Consider the following 17,805-nt stretch of genomic DNA (forward strand, 5'->3'; position numbering starts at 1 on the left):
TTATGTGTGGGGCAGGCCTTAGTAATATAAAGCATATGCCATCTGATACTTCAGTTCAGTACTCAGAAAATGAAAACTTGTTTCCACTATGCAGATAAACAGATTGAAAGAAAAACATGGGGTATTAATATACATACTGTCCTGTTAAAAGGATACATCCTCCAACCACTCTCCTGCTTAGCCTTTGTTCAGCTTCTCCTTCTCTAGCTCAGCTAGTTTAACAGAATGCATTCAGAGAGAATCTGACGGTATAAGACTTATCTGTGTCAGGGAGACAGTAGAGGGTTCCTAGAGCGCCCTGTCCATGTGGTTATGGTAGATTCCATATGATAAAAGATTAAAAGGCCATCTTGTCAAATCTGCTAACCTCCACCCTCCAAAGACAAACAAAAGGACCACCGCCCTCCAAAACCAATCTACACAATCCAGTTCAGATGTGCAACAACGTAGCACTATCTCCTCATTTGTTGGACAGTTATAATTTCCCAGTCATGCATTGTACATGTTGGCAATCCGCTCTAAAGAGACAATAAAACAGGTAAATTGACCTCTTTATGGAACTCGACTGCGAATAAATATTTTCAGCTTTTGTGTTTTACTAAATTCTTCCATCAGGCAGATAGAAAAGAGGGAAAATTTAATGCCTATGTATAGCTGAGCATTTTGTTACTGTTGCTGCTGGTGGTGAAAACAGTTGCATCTCTAGCTATGTTGATCTACTGTTTAACTAAAAATTATGCTACCACTTCATCAAAATAGATAATAGCACTTTCAGATGTTCTCATTCTATCAGTTCATAGCATAAGGATCCCAACTGTCCCACATAAAGAAGCCATGCAGAAGGATATTAGCACTGTACAGGAAATTTCTAAGATTTAGGGCGATTCAGTGCAAAATAGCCAATATTTATTGAGACCACTTCCTGGCCAGTCATGTGAAATCATACATACTAAGTTAGAAGTTTATCACACTATACTCTTAAAGTGCTACTATTCCACTTTGACTGCTCTAGCTGCCTCCTGTTGCATTCTGGGATTGGCAGTTTTAAGGCTGGGGTATTTAGAATTTCTCAGGCAGAAAAAATACCCCTCCTTAAAACTGCCAATCCCAGAATGCAACAGGAGGCAGCTAGAGCAGTCAAAGTGGAATAGTAGCACTTTAAGAGTATAGTGTGATAAACATCTTAGATATAGGCAGTGTTCTTTCTGCTAATGTGGCTGAAAGGGCTTCAGTTATATTTCTAACAACACATTGAGGCTGCTGTCCTGCATATTGTCATCAAAGGCCAATAAGATGAAATGTTGATATATATCTGGATAGATTTTCTTTCCAATACATACCTAATGATGTGAAGTATGAATGTAAAGATAGAGTGTGGGAAAGCATGTGTCATACATGTGCAGCCCTAGAAAGCTTAGAATGGCTAAAATTGCCTGTTGCTGGACAGTATGAAACAACCGTAAGGAAGCCATAGGAACTGCAATCATTGTTTTGAAGTCATTGGTCAAACTCAAGGTCTTTCTAATTACAACCCATCCCTGCCAACAATTCCCCAGATTGGGTTGATGTACTCATGGCCACAATGTTCCTAATTCTGAAGTCTTTCTGTCTTGGTACATAACCTCTTGTTCACAATAGGTTGTAGCTTGTGGTGTCTATCTGCAAACAGAAGGAATGTAACTGGTGGAATAGATTTTCCTTCTGCTCTGCACCTCCATGCATACCTCCCAGCTTGGGAGACCTTCCAGAGCAGATCTGGTGAGGTGTGGGATTATAAGAAGGAGGAAGAAGCCACACTCTACTAGCAGAAGTCTCTTTGAGTACTGCTGGATATAGTAGCCCATTGCTACTACAATGGTGAATAGTTCTGCCTTGAAGCCAAGTTAATGTTCTAGTCTGCTAGGGACACAATTGATAAAATGTAAACTAGATAAAGGGAATGAAGATAAGTAAGAATCTCTTGAATGAGCATTCAGATACACATAAAATGTTCTAGAATACACTACAGCCCCATATGACCGTGGTAAAAAAATTAATGACAGCATACAGGAGCTAATTTTTACTGGAGTCCAAAGATTGGGCCATCTAGCTCAGTATGGCCATCTCTGTCAGGCAGCAATGGCTCTCCAGGATTTCAAGCAGGACTCTTTCCTAACCCTACCAATATTGCCTGGTGATGACTTCTATGTGTAGGTACCTTCAAGTTGCCTGTAAACCTACAGCAACCCCATGAATATCATAGGGTTTTCTTTAGCAAGGAATATTCAGAGGTGATTCTGCTACCAGTTACTTCCTGTGAAATATAGCCTACAGTGCCTGGTATTCATTAGCTGTCTCCCATCCAAGTACCAACCAAGAATAACCTTGCTTAACTTCCAGGATCAGATGGAATCTGGTGCCTTTAGGGTATTTAGGACCTTGGTGATGTCTTGCCCAAGTGCTATCCAGGACCACCTTTGCTTAGTATCCAAAATTATTTTTTTTCAGGGTGGAATGGTGATCAAGACAAGCTTATGGTGCCTGGAGAGAATGAGCACCTGAATTATACAGAGACAGTGAAGAAACGATGGAATCACCTCTTTCAAGAGTCATAAATGTATGGATAGTAGGAAAGTGATTAAAGCAAACAATTCATTCTTCTTTCTTGAAACTGAATGCCTCTGAAGATTTTCAGTAGGGTGACAATCCATCCCGGCATAAGCCTGCTTCTAAGTATCACATGTATCCCCTAACTGATTATGACATATTTCTTCAGAGTCCTTAAGAATTCAGTCATAAAAATTTGTCTATTACAAACAATTTAACTTGTTATTCCTGTTCCAATGGAATGTTAAATTTTGATGAAAGAGGTCTGGATAGTTGTAGGGCACATTCTTGTCTTGATGTTTAGCAGAAATACACATGCATATCAGCACACATCAAAGATGAAAACATATCCCCCAAACTACAGCTGACCATGAACAGTCTACTTTGGAGACCGTTTGGTCTTTTGAGGTAAAATGTATTTTATGTCTAATATGGCACATATTTTGTCTACACATTTACACCACAAAACAAAAAGTGTCTTCAACATGGTATTGTACTATGTACTTATAATAATTAAGTTTTGCCTGAAGTAGGGTGCTGTACTTAAATCATTTACAATGTATTAACAATGACATTGCCTTAATATACAATCTATAATAAACTCTAGGCACACCAAATAGGTATGATTTTTTTTTGTTTTTATAAATCCTTGATTAAATATACTTATCTACCAACAACACTTTATACATAGAGACTGGTAAAAATATATAGATATGTATTCAGACTTCATTTTCAGAAGTTTTAGAAATGATGCATCAGTCTGTTGCTACTAAATATTACGAATGGAAAGCTGAGCATTACTTAGTATGTTCCACACAAGGAGGAAATTCTGAAATGTGGACAAAGAGTGAGGCAGATATTTTAAAGCCCAGCTGATAGTCAGGTCTCAGACGGCACACAAACCCACAGTTGGTGGGAAAATATTAAAAATCAGATACACCTCATAAACCAATATACCTGCAAATGGTATTTAGCTTCCTGTTACTCAAACTTCCTTTTAGAATATATATAATGCAAATCATATTCTAATTTCAGTTGCAAACCATAGCAATGTCTAAGAAATATCATCTTATGAGCCAGGAAATATCACACCAGTTACAATGTCTGCAGGATCCTGCATTCTCTTCTCAAATGAAAACCATGGGAAGAAAATAAAGCCATTGATATGAAAACTGTCATATAGCTTTGTATAAAAAGGATGAAAGTTACTTACATCTTCTTGTTTGTTTTTGTCTGAGTACTATCTGTTCTTTTACAGTGCATTCAACTGTGATATTTTAATAGTCACTCTATTTTTTTTTTCTTCACTACATCCCTACCATTACTTACAAATGCAGAGAAAAGGAACAGACTCTATTTACAAACAGGTTGGCACTTACAGCATATATTATTGATATCGGCTCCTTTTCATTTCCTCCACCCTGTTTTCCAGCCCAGGGCACCCATGTTCCAGGATGACTGGCAAAACCTGCTGCCTCATTACATTATGCTACATTAACATGAAAATAGGATTCCAGCTGGTACTGAGTCTCTCCCAATGCTTTGCTTGTTGCTGAAAGGCAATACCTTCCACCCCAATTCATGTTCAATGCTCAGGCGTTGTTAGTCAAGTGAAAGCAATGGCTGCATGTTTTCCTCTTCATTTTTATCCACGCGTTTTAACACACCAGGGTCCACAACTGACTGAGACCTGAAAAAGCAGGAAAAACAAATGCCTGATTGGGATCATTAAAAGACACATGGAAATAAGGTCCAGAGTTTTTAAAAAGAGAGAGCCCATTTCTGTAAAATGTACTTGGGCAACATATGGTGAGCACCCAAGTGTGTCTCTGGAGATCTTGTGGACAACTCCCACCAACACCAGACAACATGGTAATGAACTAGGGGAGCAAAACATTCAGAGGGAACCACGTTGCCAGTCTTTCAAACTGGATAAATCTTTCTAGAGTCTTTTCAATACATATTTTCTCTGGTACACTATCCCAGAGTTATACTCAGGTATTCACAAGTTATTTGTGCTTTCTCCTTCTCTCTGTTTCTTTCCCCACCCTCACCCCCCTCTCTCTCCCCCAAGACAGAATCATCTTGAATTGTTTACATAGTCACTTACTCCAAAATGAAATGGATAGGTGTTAAGCACCTCTAAGCTTCTCTAGAATCAATAACCCTTTTTCAATTCAATTCAGTCTCTGATTTACTTTGAATGCATAAATAAAAAGTGGAATAAAGTCCAAAGCTATGAACACAGGCCCCACTCAAGTTAACATACCAAGTTAAACAGTAATATGTAAGTTGCGAGCTTACTTTGCAACACAACAAGATGTGAAGTAGGCTCTAAAAATCAGACTCTCAATTATATTACAATCATCATTATCATTAACTGGAATTCAAGGAAGCTTACAAATTAATCATATGTAGAGAGATCTTGTAGCACCTTTGAGACTAACTGAAAGAAAGAAATTGGCAGCATGAGCTTTCATAAACTCAAGTTGACTTCCTCAAATGCATTTGGTGGAGTGGAAAGCCAGGGTCAGACCTATATATGCTATTAGTGTGTCATATATAGGTCTGTTCCTAGCTTTCCATTCCACCAAATGCATCTCGGAAAGTATACTTAAGTCTACAAAAGCTCATGCTGCCAAGTTCTTTCATTCTGTTAGTCTCAAAGGAACTGCAAGATCTCTCTGCATACTGATTCTACAGACCAACGTGGCTATATTTTTTAAATGAAACATAGTATAGTTTAAATGTATGAAAGGTCCAAATTAATAGTAGCTGCAACCACAAAAATCTATTGACTTTTGGAAATATTAATTCCTTGAACATGGATAAGTAGTTTGTAAACATGTATTGAGAGACATATCCTTCACAAGTGAGACATTATGTGTGAAGACAGTCTAAGGAAAATGGGTGCTGGATGGAGGCAGTTAATAGAGGCTATTCCCAAGACTCTAAAGAGAGGTAGACAATCTTTTTTATGATGAGGGCCTCATGGCCACTCTAAGGCTCTAGGCCATCACTGCATAAGCTCAGATCAATAATCACTGAACATTTTTTCATAGCAAATGCAACTGAACTATTTTTAAGGAGCCGTGATGACAGAATAGTTAAATGTCTATACTGAAGTCACTCACTCACACAAGGTTGTAAGTTTGATTCTAATCAGAGCCTCCGGGGTCAACTCAGCCTGCCATCCTTCCGAGGTCACTAAAATGAGTACCCAACTTGTTGGTGGCAATTAGCTTGCACGTTGTAAACCATTTAGAGACTGTTTAGTTCAGTATGAAGCAATACAGACTCTAGCTGCTATTGCCATTGCTATTTTTTAAATCTTTTCTTAGAAAGAAAGATTTCACTCAAAAAAAGTGCAATCACTATGGCATCATAAGATTGTTTCTATGTAAAGCCTTGTCTTTGAAAGCAGTTTGATTCTCATTACTAATGTTGCAGAATTGCAATACTTCTGATCTATGCAGAGAAATGCCTCCCTATAATTATTTTATAATATTCTCACCAATACTGTGACACCTGTTGATAAGTGTTTATTTATCTCATTCTATATTTATATTGATGGATACTCTGAAGTCTCTATGTTCCTAGTGAGAAGGCAATGTGTGTGGTTTGTGCAGACAAAGCAAATGGACAAAATTTCACTAATGGACATTAGCTGTCTTGTTTGCTCTCTGCCTGTATCTAACAATTCCACACTTTTGGTGTTTCTAGTATAATGTATGAAAGGAGGACTCACTTGTGATCACCACATGGACATATGAATATCATGCTCTTTTCCATCACATTTGGAATCCATCCACCTCTTCATATGATAGACATGAACATTCCATGAGTAAAATGTGGCCATACCATCATAATGCATCCTCTTACCTCAATAATATGACCTATAGTTTATGAAGAAGGTTGAATGACACACCATGTATTTAATATTTCTTTTATTCATTACATACATATACCACTTTACCTCCAGTGACCTTAGGATGGCTCACTTTATCAGCACATGGCTCACTTTATCAGCACAACCAAATATGAGGTAGATCAGACTGAGAGGTTTATGGCACTTACCTTAGAATGGCCCCTGGGCGTTCTTAAAGGGACCGTTCCTGGAACAGGAGGCGGCAGGGAACGCTGTATATCGCACAGCGAGAACGCCACCACCGAGCATTCCCCTTCCATTCTGGGAGCATTCCATTCCATTCTAGAGGGCCGATTTTCAAGAACACTTGAGAAAGCATTCCCGAAAATTGGCCCTGGGGAACGCTCCCAGAACGGAAGAGGAACGCTTGGTGGTGGCAGCGGCGTTCTCGCTGTGCGATATACAGTGTTCCCCGCCACCTCCCGTTCCAGGAACAGCCCCTTTTAAGAACACTCAGGGGCCGTTCTAAGGTAAGTGTGATAAACCTCTGAGAGAGAATGTCCAGCCTGAGGACACCCAGTGACTTACACGGCTCAGTGGGGACTACAACCTGTTATTTCTCAAATCCCTATTCAACATGCTAACCAATACAGCACATTGTCCTAATTTTCTACAGCTGACATTCAGGTCTGGTGATTAGCTAAGTTTCCCCTTTTGTTTAGAAGCATAAGTAACTTACCTCTTCATAGATTTGGGAGATAGGTCCTTTTCTACTTCTTTTGCAGAAGTGTTATAGGAGTCCACATTGTACTCACTGTCATCATCATATTCATGATCTAGCAGTGTTCGTGCCCATGTTCCCATATCATAAGGTGGCAGCATTCCTCCAAATTCAGAAGGCAGAATCTCAGGATGAATCAGCTGGTGCAGACTGTTGAGATTATTTCCATGGAGAAATATCTGTTAAAAGATGTATTTTAAAAATACAATTGTCCTTTAAGTCACAGTACTTGTAGTGAGAATACCTTTAAACTAGAACTAGATGACCCTTAGACATAATGACAAAGTCCTCAGCATGAAAGATTTTTCATTTGAACCAAACACTTCAGAGTAAGTAAGCAGCTTTAAAATCACACAGAATACTCTTTAAATCAGCTGCTATGTCAGAAGATAAAAAAATTGATGGAATATTATTTTCTACACTTGATCTTAGCCAAAAGGCAGAGAAGCGATGGAGTATTATTTTCTGATGTCCTTTAAAATTACTTGCAACTTGATTCTTGTTTCAGTATGACAATCTGTTTAGGTGCGTTTTAATATCTGAAATTCCTAAATTGTATCTGCTGGTCGTATTTGTTAAACATGTTGGGAGTCAACTCTGAGTGTTGGGGGGAAAGTAAGATGTGTAATAAAATAAAATGTCAATCAGTAAAAGAAATGACTCTTCCATAGCATTATCTATACACTTATTCTAGACAATATTTGGGAGCCAAAGATCCATGTAGCAGTTCTACATTAGTGTGTCGCAAGAGACAACCATGACATGTCACATTGCTTCCACAAGCCATGAACCTGCATTTAAAGCTAAGGAAGACTTTCAAAGTTAGTGTGAGATGCAGCAATTGGAGGTGTCTCCTGTTCAGATAAGAAAAATCAGACATCCCAAGCATGCAAGAATTAGGACAGGGATGGAAAAAATATTTGAAAATATATATTTAAAAATAGTTGGAAAACGTATTTTTGAGTGTTGAGAGACCCTGACAAGAAGAGTGCTGGACTGATAAGAATCTTCACAGATCAGAACTTATTTTACACAAAACTCACACGGTTATTTTTCACAGAAAACAAGAATTTTCCTGTGCAGAAAATTTTCCATCACAGAAATTGCATGTGGTTGGTTTGCATAGAAAACAACATTTTATCCTCAGGAAGCAGTTTTTTCTACATTGGAAATAATATTTCTCTCTAGATATACTATTTTCTGTACACAAAATGCTGGGGAATCGTGCACTAAACAACTAGGGGTGAATGTTGTGCAGAATAATTCTCAAATTGCAATTAAACTTGAAATCTGCATGTTTTTTGAAGACCTTCTCACACTAAGAAGAAATTTGTGAAAATTGCTTATTGCTTCCTTCAAGTAGAAATGGTGAAAAACATCTTTATTGTAGAAAAGATTTTCTTGGACACTGACAATATATGTCAGAGGTTTATTTCTCTCTACGTATAAATATACCAGAATCTAGAAAAATTATTATCTTGGAATAGACTTCAAAAAAAATGCTTTTTGAACTTTAATATAAATGCCATTAAACCACTGGCCATGGTACATTCTTAACTTGTTAGAAATGATTTACGTTGGATCATATTCACTGCTGAATCTATAGACATCTATTAATAAAAATGGGCTTATCTACCCCTCTTCCTCACTGCCAACCCCCATGCTCCTGAAATCTTCTCCCAATGACCCATTGCTTAGATAAAAGGCATCAGATTTGATATGGGATGGGGCAGGCTGAAACAAAATGAGTGATTCATTCAAATTCGAACACAGTAGCTGGTATGAACAAGAAACTTCCAATAGACTACCTTACTATAAGTGCATTCTGTTCACACAGCACTGGCTCCAACTCATTGGAAAAAATTCTGAAATTCAGATTATTTCTAATACACCTCATACTGGAATATGGTTCATGCAGCTTTCAGGTAGTAGCTGAAAACAAGACAGAAATAAATCCACCAAAAGAGGCTTTCAAGTGTGTGTCCTTAATTTGAAAAGAAAAAGAAATCATGGTTCCTTAAGTCTATTGAAGTCTCCCCAAGCATACCCCCTAGACAAAAATAAAATAAAGCATACAAATGAGAAATACTACATTGTTTCTGAAAAGAAAGAGAATAAAAACAGAATACCTTAGAGAATACAACATCTCTAGTTTTCAAAAAATGAAAGCAAATCATTCTACTCCAACAAGATATTTTAAAAATATATTGCAAGTGGGATCTGTATTATCTGTCATGGAAATTATGTGATCTTCCTTCATCAAATTCCAGTGTTATGACTACAAGAGTGTATGGTAATACTGTTGCATCTCTCAGTTTGCTTCTACAGGCTGTTGATGGTAGTGATCAGGTGAGTCTTTTTAAGTACCCTCAATGCTTCAGGATTTATAGAGGAGGTTCCTCTTATTTGCTCCCAAACACTAGACTCACTTTGTGCTACACTTCAAGATGCTCTTCAGATTCTAATGTATTTTGCCACCCTAGGCAAGAAATATTTTGGCACCACTGTAGCTCTTCGTAATTATTTTTGCTCCTTGATTTCTGGTTGTTTGTTAAAGCTAAACATGACATAAAACTTAGGTTCCAATCTTTCATCATAGTATTGAGAATTAGTCAAAAAGCCAATTAGATTTTTACAGGTTAAAGACTTTTTTATTGCTGTGACATTTGGAATGGAGACTAATGCATACATATTCCTTTTGCACACTGGAAGCATTATTCATTCTAAAGATGTGGAAAAATCTGGATCCCATCCCCATGAATTTATGAGGTAGTGGTGGTCCATCTATGACCCCTAAAAACTAAAAATCTTCACCCAAGGGGCAGAAAAGGGTGTCACAAGAAAGAGAAGAAAACCAGTAGAGTCACCAGGTGAAAAGGACTAGGGCTGCAGTTTGACACCACTTTAGCTGCCTTTGGCTCCCATGGTGACTGACTGTCCTAACCGCAAAGGAGGACAAGGCACTGCAAAATGTAGGGCTTTCAAATAAAATGGAGGACATGACCAAATAAAAGCTGAAACCCCTCATATAAATATAAATTCATGCTTCTTAGTGATGCTCAAAAGGGAGGACATTTTTGGAATTCCTCCTGGACAGAAGACTGAAATGTAAGATATACCCCAGAAAAAGAGGATCATAGAATCATAGAATCATAGAGTTGGAAGAGACCACTAGGGCCATCCAGTCCAACCCCCTGCCATGCAGGAAATCCAAATCAAAGCATCCCTGACAGATGGCCATCCAGCCTCTGTTTAAAGACCTCCAAGGAAGGAGACTCTATCACCCTCCGAGGGAGTGCATTCCACTGTCGAACAGCCCTTACTGTCAGGAAGTTCCTCCTAATGTTCAGGTGGAATCTCTTTTCCTGTAGCTTGCATCCATTGTTCCGGGTCCTGTTCTCTGGAGCAGCAGAAAACAAGCTTGCTCTCTCCTCAATATGACATCCTTTCAAATATTTAAACAGGGCTATCATATCACCTCTTAACCTTCTTTTCTCCAGGCTAAACATCCCCAGCTCCCTAAGTCGTTCCTCATAGGGCATGGTTTCCAGACCCTTCACCATTTTTGTCGCCCTCCTTTGGACACGCTCCAGTTTCTCAATGTCCTTTCTGAATTGTGGCGCCCAGAACTGGACACAATATTCTAGGTGGGGCTTGACCAGAGCAGAATACAGTGGCACTATTACTTCTCTTGATCTAGACACTATACTTCTATTGATGCAGCCTAAAATAGCATTGGCCTTTTCAGCTGCCGCATCACACTGTTCACTCATGTTCAACTTGTGGTCTACTTGGACTCCTAGATCCCTTTCACACGTAGTTTCATTCAGCCAGGTGTCACCCATCCTATATCTGTGCATTTTATTTTTCCGCCCTAAGTGCAATACCTTACATTTCTCTGTGTTGAATTTCATTTTGTTAGCTTTGGCCCAGCTTTCTAGTCTATTCAGGTCATTTTGAATCTTGATCCTGTCCTCTGGGGTATTAGCTATTCCCCCTAATTTGGTGTCATCTGCAAATTTGATAAGTATGCTCCCAATTCTGTCATCCAGGTCATTGATAAAGATGTTGAATAGCACTGGGCCCAGGACAGAGCCCTGTGGGACCCCACTGGTCACTTTTCTCCAGGATGAAAAGGAGCCATTGTTGAGCACCCTTTGGGTTCGGCCGGTCAACCAATTACAGATCCATGTAACAGTTCCTTTGTCTAGGCCACATTTTACAAGCTTGTTTGCAAGAATGTCATGGGAAACCTTGTCAAAGGCCTTACTGAACTCAAGATATACTATATCCACAGCATTCCCTTCATCTACCAAGCTGGTAATTTTATCAAAGAAAGAGATTAGGTTTGTCTGGCATGACTTGTTTCTCTGAAACCCATGTTGACTTTTTGTGATTATGGCATTGCCTTCTAGATGTTCACAGACTCTCTGTTTAATGATCTGCTCCAGAATCTTTCCTAGTACTGATGTCAGACTAACTGGACGATAATTGTTGGGATCCTCTTTTTTCCCCTTTTTGAAGATGGGGACAACGTTTGCCCTCCGCCAGTCTGCTGGGATCTCTTCTGTTTTCCAGGAGTTTTCAAAGATTATTGCCAATGGCTCCGATATTACATTTGCCAGTTCTTTTAATACCCTTGGATGAAGTTCATCTGGTCCCGGAGACTTAAATTCATTTAGATTAACAAGGTGTTCCTCTACTATCTCTTTACTTATTCTGTGCTGAAATTCCCCTATTCTGTCCTCTGCTCCATTATCCTCAGGTTGAGCACCCTTTTCTTTTTCTGAGAAGACTGAGGCAAAGAAGGTGTTTAGTAATTCTGCCTTTTCTCTGTCTTCTGTTAGCATTTTGCCATCTTCTCCACGCAGTGGCCCTACCGTTTCCTTCTTCTTCCTTTTGCTGCGGACATATCCAAAAAAGCCCTTTTTATTGTTCTTAACCTCTCTAGCAAGCCTGAGTTCGTTCTGCGCTTTAGTTTTTCTGACTTTACCCCTACACATGCCTGCTATTTCTTTGAATTCCTTTTTTGTGATTTCCCCCTTTTTCCATTTCTTATACATGTTCCGTTTCAAACTTAGCTCGGTTGAAAGGTCCTTAGTCATCCATCCTGGTTTCTTGAGACACCTCCCGTTTTTCTTTCTCACTGGAACTGTTTGAAATTGTGCATTCAGTATCTCTCTTTTGAGAAACTCCCATCCGTCCTGAACTCCTTTATTTTTTAGTATTTCTGACCATGGAATTGCTCTCAATACTTCTCTAAGTTTACTGAAATCCGCTCTCCTAAAGTCTAGGATGCATGTCTGACTATGCCTGGCTTCTCCTTTCCACTGTATTACAAACTCCAGGAGAACATGGTCACTTCCACCTAATGATCCCACCACTTGCACCCCATTAACCAAGTCATCCTTGTTGGTTAGGATCAGATCTAAAATAGCTGACCCCCTTGTTGCCTCTTCCACCTTTTGGACCATGAAATTGTCTTCCAGGCAAGTGAGGAATTTGCTAGACCTTGAGGATTTTGCCGAATTTGACTTCCAGCAAATATCAGGATAGTTGAAGTCGCCCATCACTACTACATCTCTCTTTTCTGACTGTGTGGTCATCTGTTCTAGAAAGATATCATCCAATTCCTCCGTCTGACTTGGGGGTCTGTAGTAAACTCCCACCGTAACATCCTTGTTGTTTCTCTCCCCTTTGATTCTTATCCAGATGCTCTCCACCTGGCTTCCATGATTGATGTCCAGGATCTCTTCACTGGTGTAAATATCTTTGACATATAGTGCTATTCCTCCTCCTTTCCTGTTTGGCCTATTTCTCTTAATAAGGTTATACCCCTCTATTTCCACATTCCAATCATGAGACTCATCCCACCAGGTTTCAGTGATGCCTATTATATCATATTTGCTTTGTTGTACTAGGAGTTCGAGTTCATCTTGCTTATTTCCCATGCTCTGTGCATTAGTGTAGAGACATCGCAGACCATGGTTCCCTTTTACTTGCTGCCTGTGCAAGTTTTTTTGCCTCCCACTGTTGGGTCCTTGCACTGTTTGCCTTGTCTCCTCTATGTCAGTTTGACTATTTTCGCCATCCCTTTCGCCTTCCTTAATATTGCCTCCCTTCCCCTCGGAACTCAGTTTAAAGCTCTCCTGATCAAGTTCTTGAGACTGTTGGCAAAAACATTTCTTCCAACTGGCGTGAGATGCAACCCGTCTCTTGCAAGAAGTCCCTCCTCATGGAACCGCAGCCCATGATCGAAGAATCCAAATCCTTCTCGGCGGCACCATCTGCGAAGCCAGTTGTTCACATCCGCGATTTTCCTCTCCCTTCCTGGACCATGCCCTTCAACTGGCAGAAGAGACGAGATGACAACCTGTACATCCATTCCTTTCAGCTTCCTACCAAGCGCCTCGTAATCCCTTTTGATGTTCTGAATGCTGTGTCTTGCAGTATCATTAGTTCCCACGTGGACCAAAAGGAAGGGGTATTGGTCAGAAGGCTTGACCAGTCTTGTCAGCCTCTCTGTCACATCACGGATCTTTGCACCTGGAAGACAACACACCTCTCGAGACATCTTGTCAGGCCTACAAATCACTGCTTCTGTACCCCTCAGCAAGGAGTCCCCCACTACGACCACACGCCTCCTCCGAGGCTTAGCAGCGACTGTTCCCTCGGGTGGGACTCTCAGGCTCCCCTGCTCTGTCCCTGAAGTCTGTCCATGCTGCTCTTCTTCATCCTCCTTGATAAGGGAAAGAGCTTCAAATCGATTCTCTAGCTGCAAACTCCCCGAACAATTCCTTCTTGGCTTACTTCTCTTTGTGACATTCCTCCAGCTGTCTGCCTCCTCTGTTCGGCAAGTGACCTCTTCCACCCTAGCATCTTCCTCTGCGTGGTACTCATCCAAGATGGTTAGTTCTATTGTGTCCAGGAAATCCTCTTGTTCCCTAATATTTTGAAGTGTAGCTACTCTGGCCTCCAGCTGCTGCACTTTCTCCTCCAAGAGTGCTACCAACTTGCACTTGGTGCATGTGAAGTTGTCCACTTCTGTAGGCAAGAAGAGAAACATCCCACAAGAGTTGCAGGTGACTGCAGCAGATCCCTCGTTGTCCATACTGCAAAGTCTTTAGTAATGAATATAACGGTCAATCTACTGGGAATACTCCTTTAAAGGAATGTACTGGCTGTTATGTTACACTTAAAGGGAAGGTTCTGTTTCAATATCTGATTCTAACCTGATGCCACTTGAGCAGAGTTGTTGAGTTAAAGAACTACTAAAATTCTAGTCTGCTAGCTCCGCCCCCTTGTGACTCACAGATGTGACTCACAGAAGCTCCTCCCCTTCAGCAATGAGCACACGGTCTCAAGCACACGGTCTCAAAATGGCTGCCAAGCAGCTCCTCTCCTTCTCCTCTCTCTGGCCGGACTGCTATCTGGTCATCTTGCTGGTTCCATGCTATGGAGCCCTGGGATTTGTAGTTTGTTGTGGCTCCACTGCTCTCTGACTGAGAAGGCAAATTCTCCTTCGAAAATCCAAATCCCAGGATTCCATGGCATGGAGCCAGGGCAGTTAAAGTGGTGTCAAATTGCATTATTTCTGCAGTGTAGATGCAGCCCATGAAAAAAGGATGGGGATGGCTCCAGGGTGAGAAAGAAAAGACACACAGTAGGCACAACCACCAAGAATGGGCAAGCCACATTCTCTCAGCCTCAGAGGAAGACCGTGGCAAAGCTTCTCTGAACTCATATTGCCAAGAAACCCCCATGGTAGGTTTGCCTCAAGGCAGGGCAGACCTCCACCTCTTTCTGGACATGTCCTCCATTCCAACCATAACTAAGAAGCATGCATTTACATTTCTAGGAGTGTTTGGAGCTTTTCTTGAGTCCTGTCCTCCCTTTTTCTTTAATGTCTTCCATTTTGTGGTGCCTTCCTTTGCGGTGAAGACATTTGGGAAGAAGACCAAGCTTTTAAAATGTATTCTTGGAGTCAGTGTGGACTAGTTGTTTGAGCATTGGACTATGACTCTGGGTTCAAATCCCAGCTCGGCCATGAAAACCCACTGACTGGGGCATCACACTCTCTCAGCCTCAGAGGAAGGCCATGGTGAGCCTCCTCTGAACAAACCTTGCCAAGGAAACCCCATGAGAGGGTGGCCAGGAGGCAGAAAGGACTTGAAGACACACAACAACAAACAACAACAACAACAACAAGGGGGTCTGGGAATCAGAGAAAAGGGTGAGTGAGTGGGAAGGGAGGCAAAAGTGGGTGGCTAGGGAAGGAATAGGGCCAAAGTCTGGGAAGGAGTTATGGGGGGGAGGGAGAAATGGGGCAATGGAAACCCACTGGGTAACTTTGGGGGAGTCACACTCTCTCAGCCTCAGGGTAAGGCCATGGCAAGCCTTCCCTGAAAGTCTTTCTTTTGGCAAGAAAGGGAGGGAGGGAGGGAGGGAGGGAGAGGGAAGGTAGGAAAGAAGGAAGAAAAGAAGGAAAGGAGAGGGAGGGAGGGAGGGAGGGAGGGAAGGAAGGAGGGAGGGAGGGAAGGAAGGACGGAAAGAAGGAAGGAAGAGGGAAGGTAGGAAAGAAGGAAGAAAAGAAGGAAAGGAGAGGGAGGGAGTGAAGGAGGGAGGGAGGGAGGAAAAGGAGAGAAGGAAAGAAAGAAGGGGAAAGAAAGAAGATATAGGGAGGGAAGGAAGAAGGGAGGCGCTCTGGACTGCATAGCCTTGAGCCAGAAAGAGTTAAAGCAGTGCCAAACCGGGTTAATTCTCCAGTGTGGATGCAGCCTAGGAGTTGCAGAGGGCAGCAAACCTCTTCCCCCTTTCCAGCTTCAGCAAGCAGCTCTCTCTCCCTGCTACTCGCAGCGCTACTGGCTGCTGGCTACTCTGCTTGCCTGCTTGCTCCAGCCACTCTTTCTCTCTGGCACCCCCTACAGTTTGGCGCCCTAGGAAGCTGCCTAGCTCTCCTATATGGACGAGCCGGCCCTGATTTTCATGAACAGCCTATAAATATGTTGCTGCAGGCAGTATTTGTAAATGGAAAATAGATGTCTATTTGTGCAGACATGTGTGTGTGTGTGTGTGTGTGTGTGTGAGAGAGAGAGAGAGAGAGAGAGAGAGAGCATGCATGTGAAGACTGGCCTACTAGCACACCTTTTCACAGTGTGATCAGTGTCTATGCCAAACACTTGGGCATGCTGGATGAAGAACAGGGGCAGTGAACCAAGACATAAATGTTGTTATGTTCAGCACACAAGAATCCAACCACCATTCTTCTTCCAACTGGTAAAGATATCTACTTATGTCTCTATGGGGTTCTCACTGAAGTACAGAAATTTAGTAATCTCATTTTTGTCTAATGTAAATTCAATAGAGGAATTCATACTTTATGGTCTCAATTAGTACACTGTGCTAAGCCCCACATAGATATGCATTTGATGACTTCTGGAAGTTATCAACTGGTACAGAACATGAGAATCTAAATATTGACAAAGTTCATGCTAGGAGCATATTACTCCATTGCTTCACTTGCAGCAATGGAGTTATTCTGCAGCTTACTTCCAAGAACAAGTTAACAGCCTGTATCCAACACAACCAATAGCTTCCTTCTTCTCTCATTTCTGTTCAGCCTCGTTCAAGCTGACCCAGTTTTTACATCTGAACTGGTTTTAGAAATCTCTTTAAAGCACAGCACAGCTTTTAAAACTAGGACTGGTGTCTGCTCATCATGGAACAGTTGCTGAAAGATGCTTCTGTTTAACCTCTGTTGCATTATAATCTGCATTCTAAAAACTATTGTCAATGTTTTATGTTTTATATGGAGTACATATTTTAAAATAACATTATTATAAATCTGTAGAACATCTTAAGAGCTTGAAGACCATGACGCATCTGAATGGAAGATCATAAGCTTTCCCCAAAGGTATAGAATCTTGCTTGACAAAGTAAGCTTGCACTTTGAGGACAACTATGTCTTTCAAAGTAAAATGTTATTTATTATACAAAGCTTGACAAGCATATAATGCTTCTCATTTTTCCATGCAAGTGATCAAACCCAAATGACACATTTGCAAAATCATGGAAGGTGGAACAAAAAGGAAAAAAATACCCTTTTCCTTGTCTTTTCCTTTAAAAAGGGTCTTATAACTGTGTAGAGAGCGTGGATGTACCATGGTTGATTAACAAAATGAATTCCTCCAAACCGAGCTGGAAAACTGTCCTAAAAGAGAATGTCAAAACAAATACATTAGTGGACTTGTTTTATGAAGGCCATTTGTCATTTGCTTGACTTTCTGAGTGCAAGATGTATAGAATTTCCAACCCACTTTAACAATATGACAACCTTATATAAATTTTCAATCTCAGAGCTTGGAAGTAAATATTTAGAAACAATTATTTACGTACATTTAATCTTCCCCCCTTTTAAAATAATTAAAGTATAACATAGCAAGTCAGGATGGTGTAGTGGTTTGAGTGGGACTACGTCTCTAGAGACCAGGGTTGAAACCCTGCTCAGCTATGGAAACTCACCAGGTGACCTTGGGCAAGTCACATTCTCTCAGCCTCAGAGGCAAGCAAA

General features: G+C 40.8%; 1 protein-coding gene and 1 pseudogene across 1 annotated transcript in view; both read right to left on the minus strand.

Annotated features, from left to right (window-relative positions):
* Positions 1-2,340: 2,340 nt before the first annotated feature.
* Positions 2,341-17,805, minus strand: part of CLVS2 (clavesin 2) — a 68,576-nt gene continuing 53,111 nt past the window's right edge. Inside the window, exons 3-5 of the mRNA XM_042443994.1 lie at positions 17,335-17,445; positions 7,194-7,414; positions 2,341-4,276 (exon numbers count right to left, since the gene is read on the minus strand). Coding sequence (XP_042299928.1) covers positions 4,189-4,276; positions 7,194-7,414; positions 17,335-17,445 — 420 coding nt within the window. The 3' untranslated portion in view covers positions 2,341-4,188. The remainder of the gene's footprint in view (positions 4,277-7,193; positions 7,415-17,334; positions 17,446-17,805) is intronic.
* On the minus strand, positions 7,620-7,687 carry LOC121920084 (annotated as a pseudogene).

This window comes from Sceloporus undulatus, chromosome 1 (assembly GCF_019175285.1).
Source record: "Sceloporus undulatus isolate JIND9_A2432 ecotype Alabama chromosome 1, SceUnd_v1.1, whole genome shotgun sequence".
NCBI lineage: Eukaryota > Metazoa > Chordata > Lepidosauria > Squamata > Phrynosomatidae > Sceloporus > Sceloporus undulatus.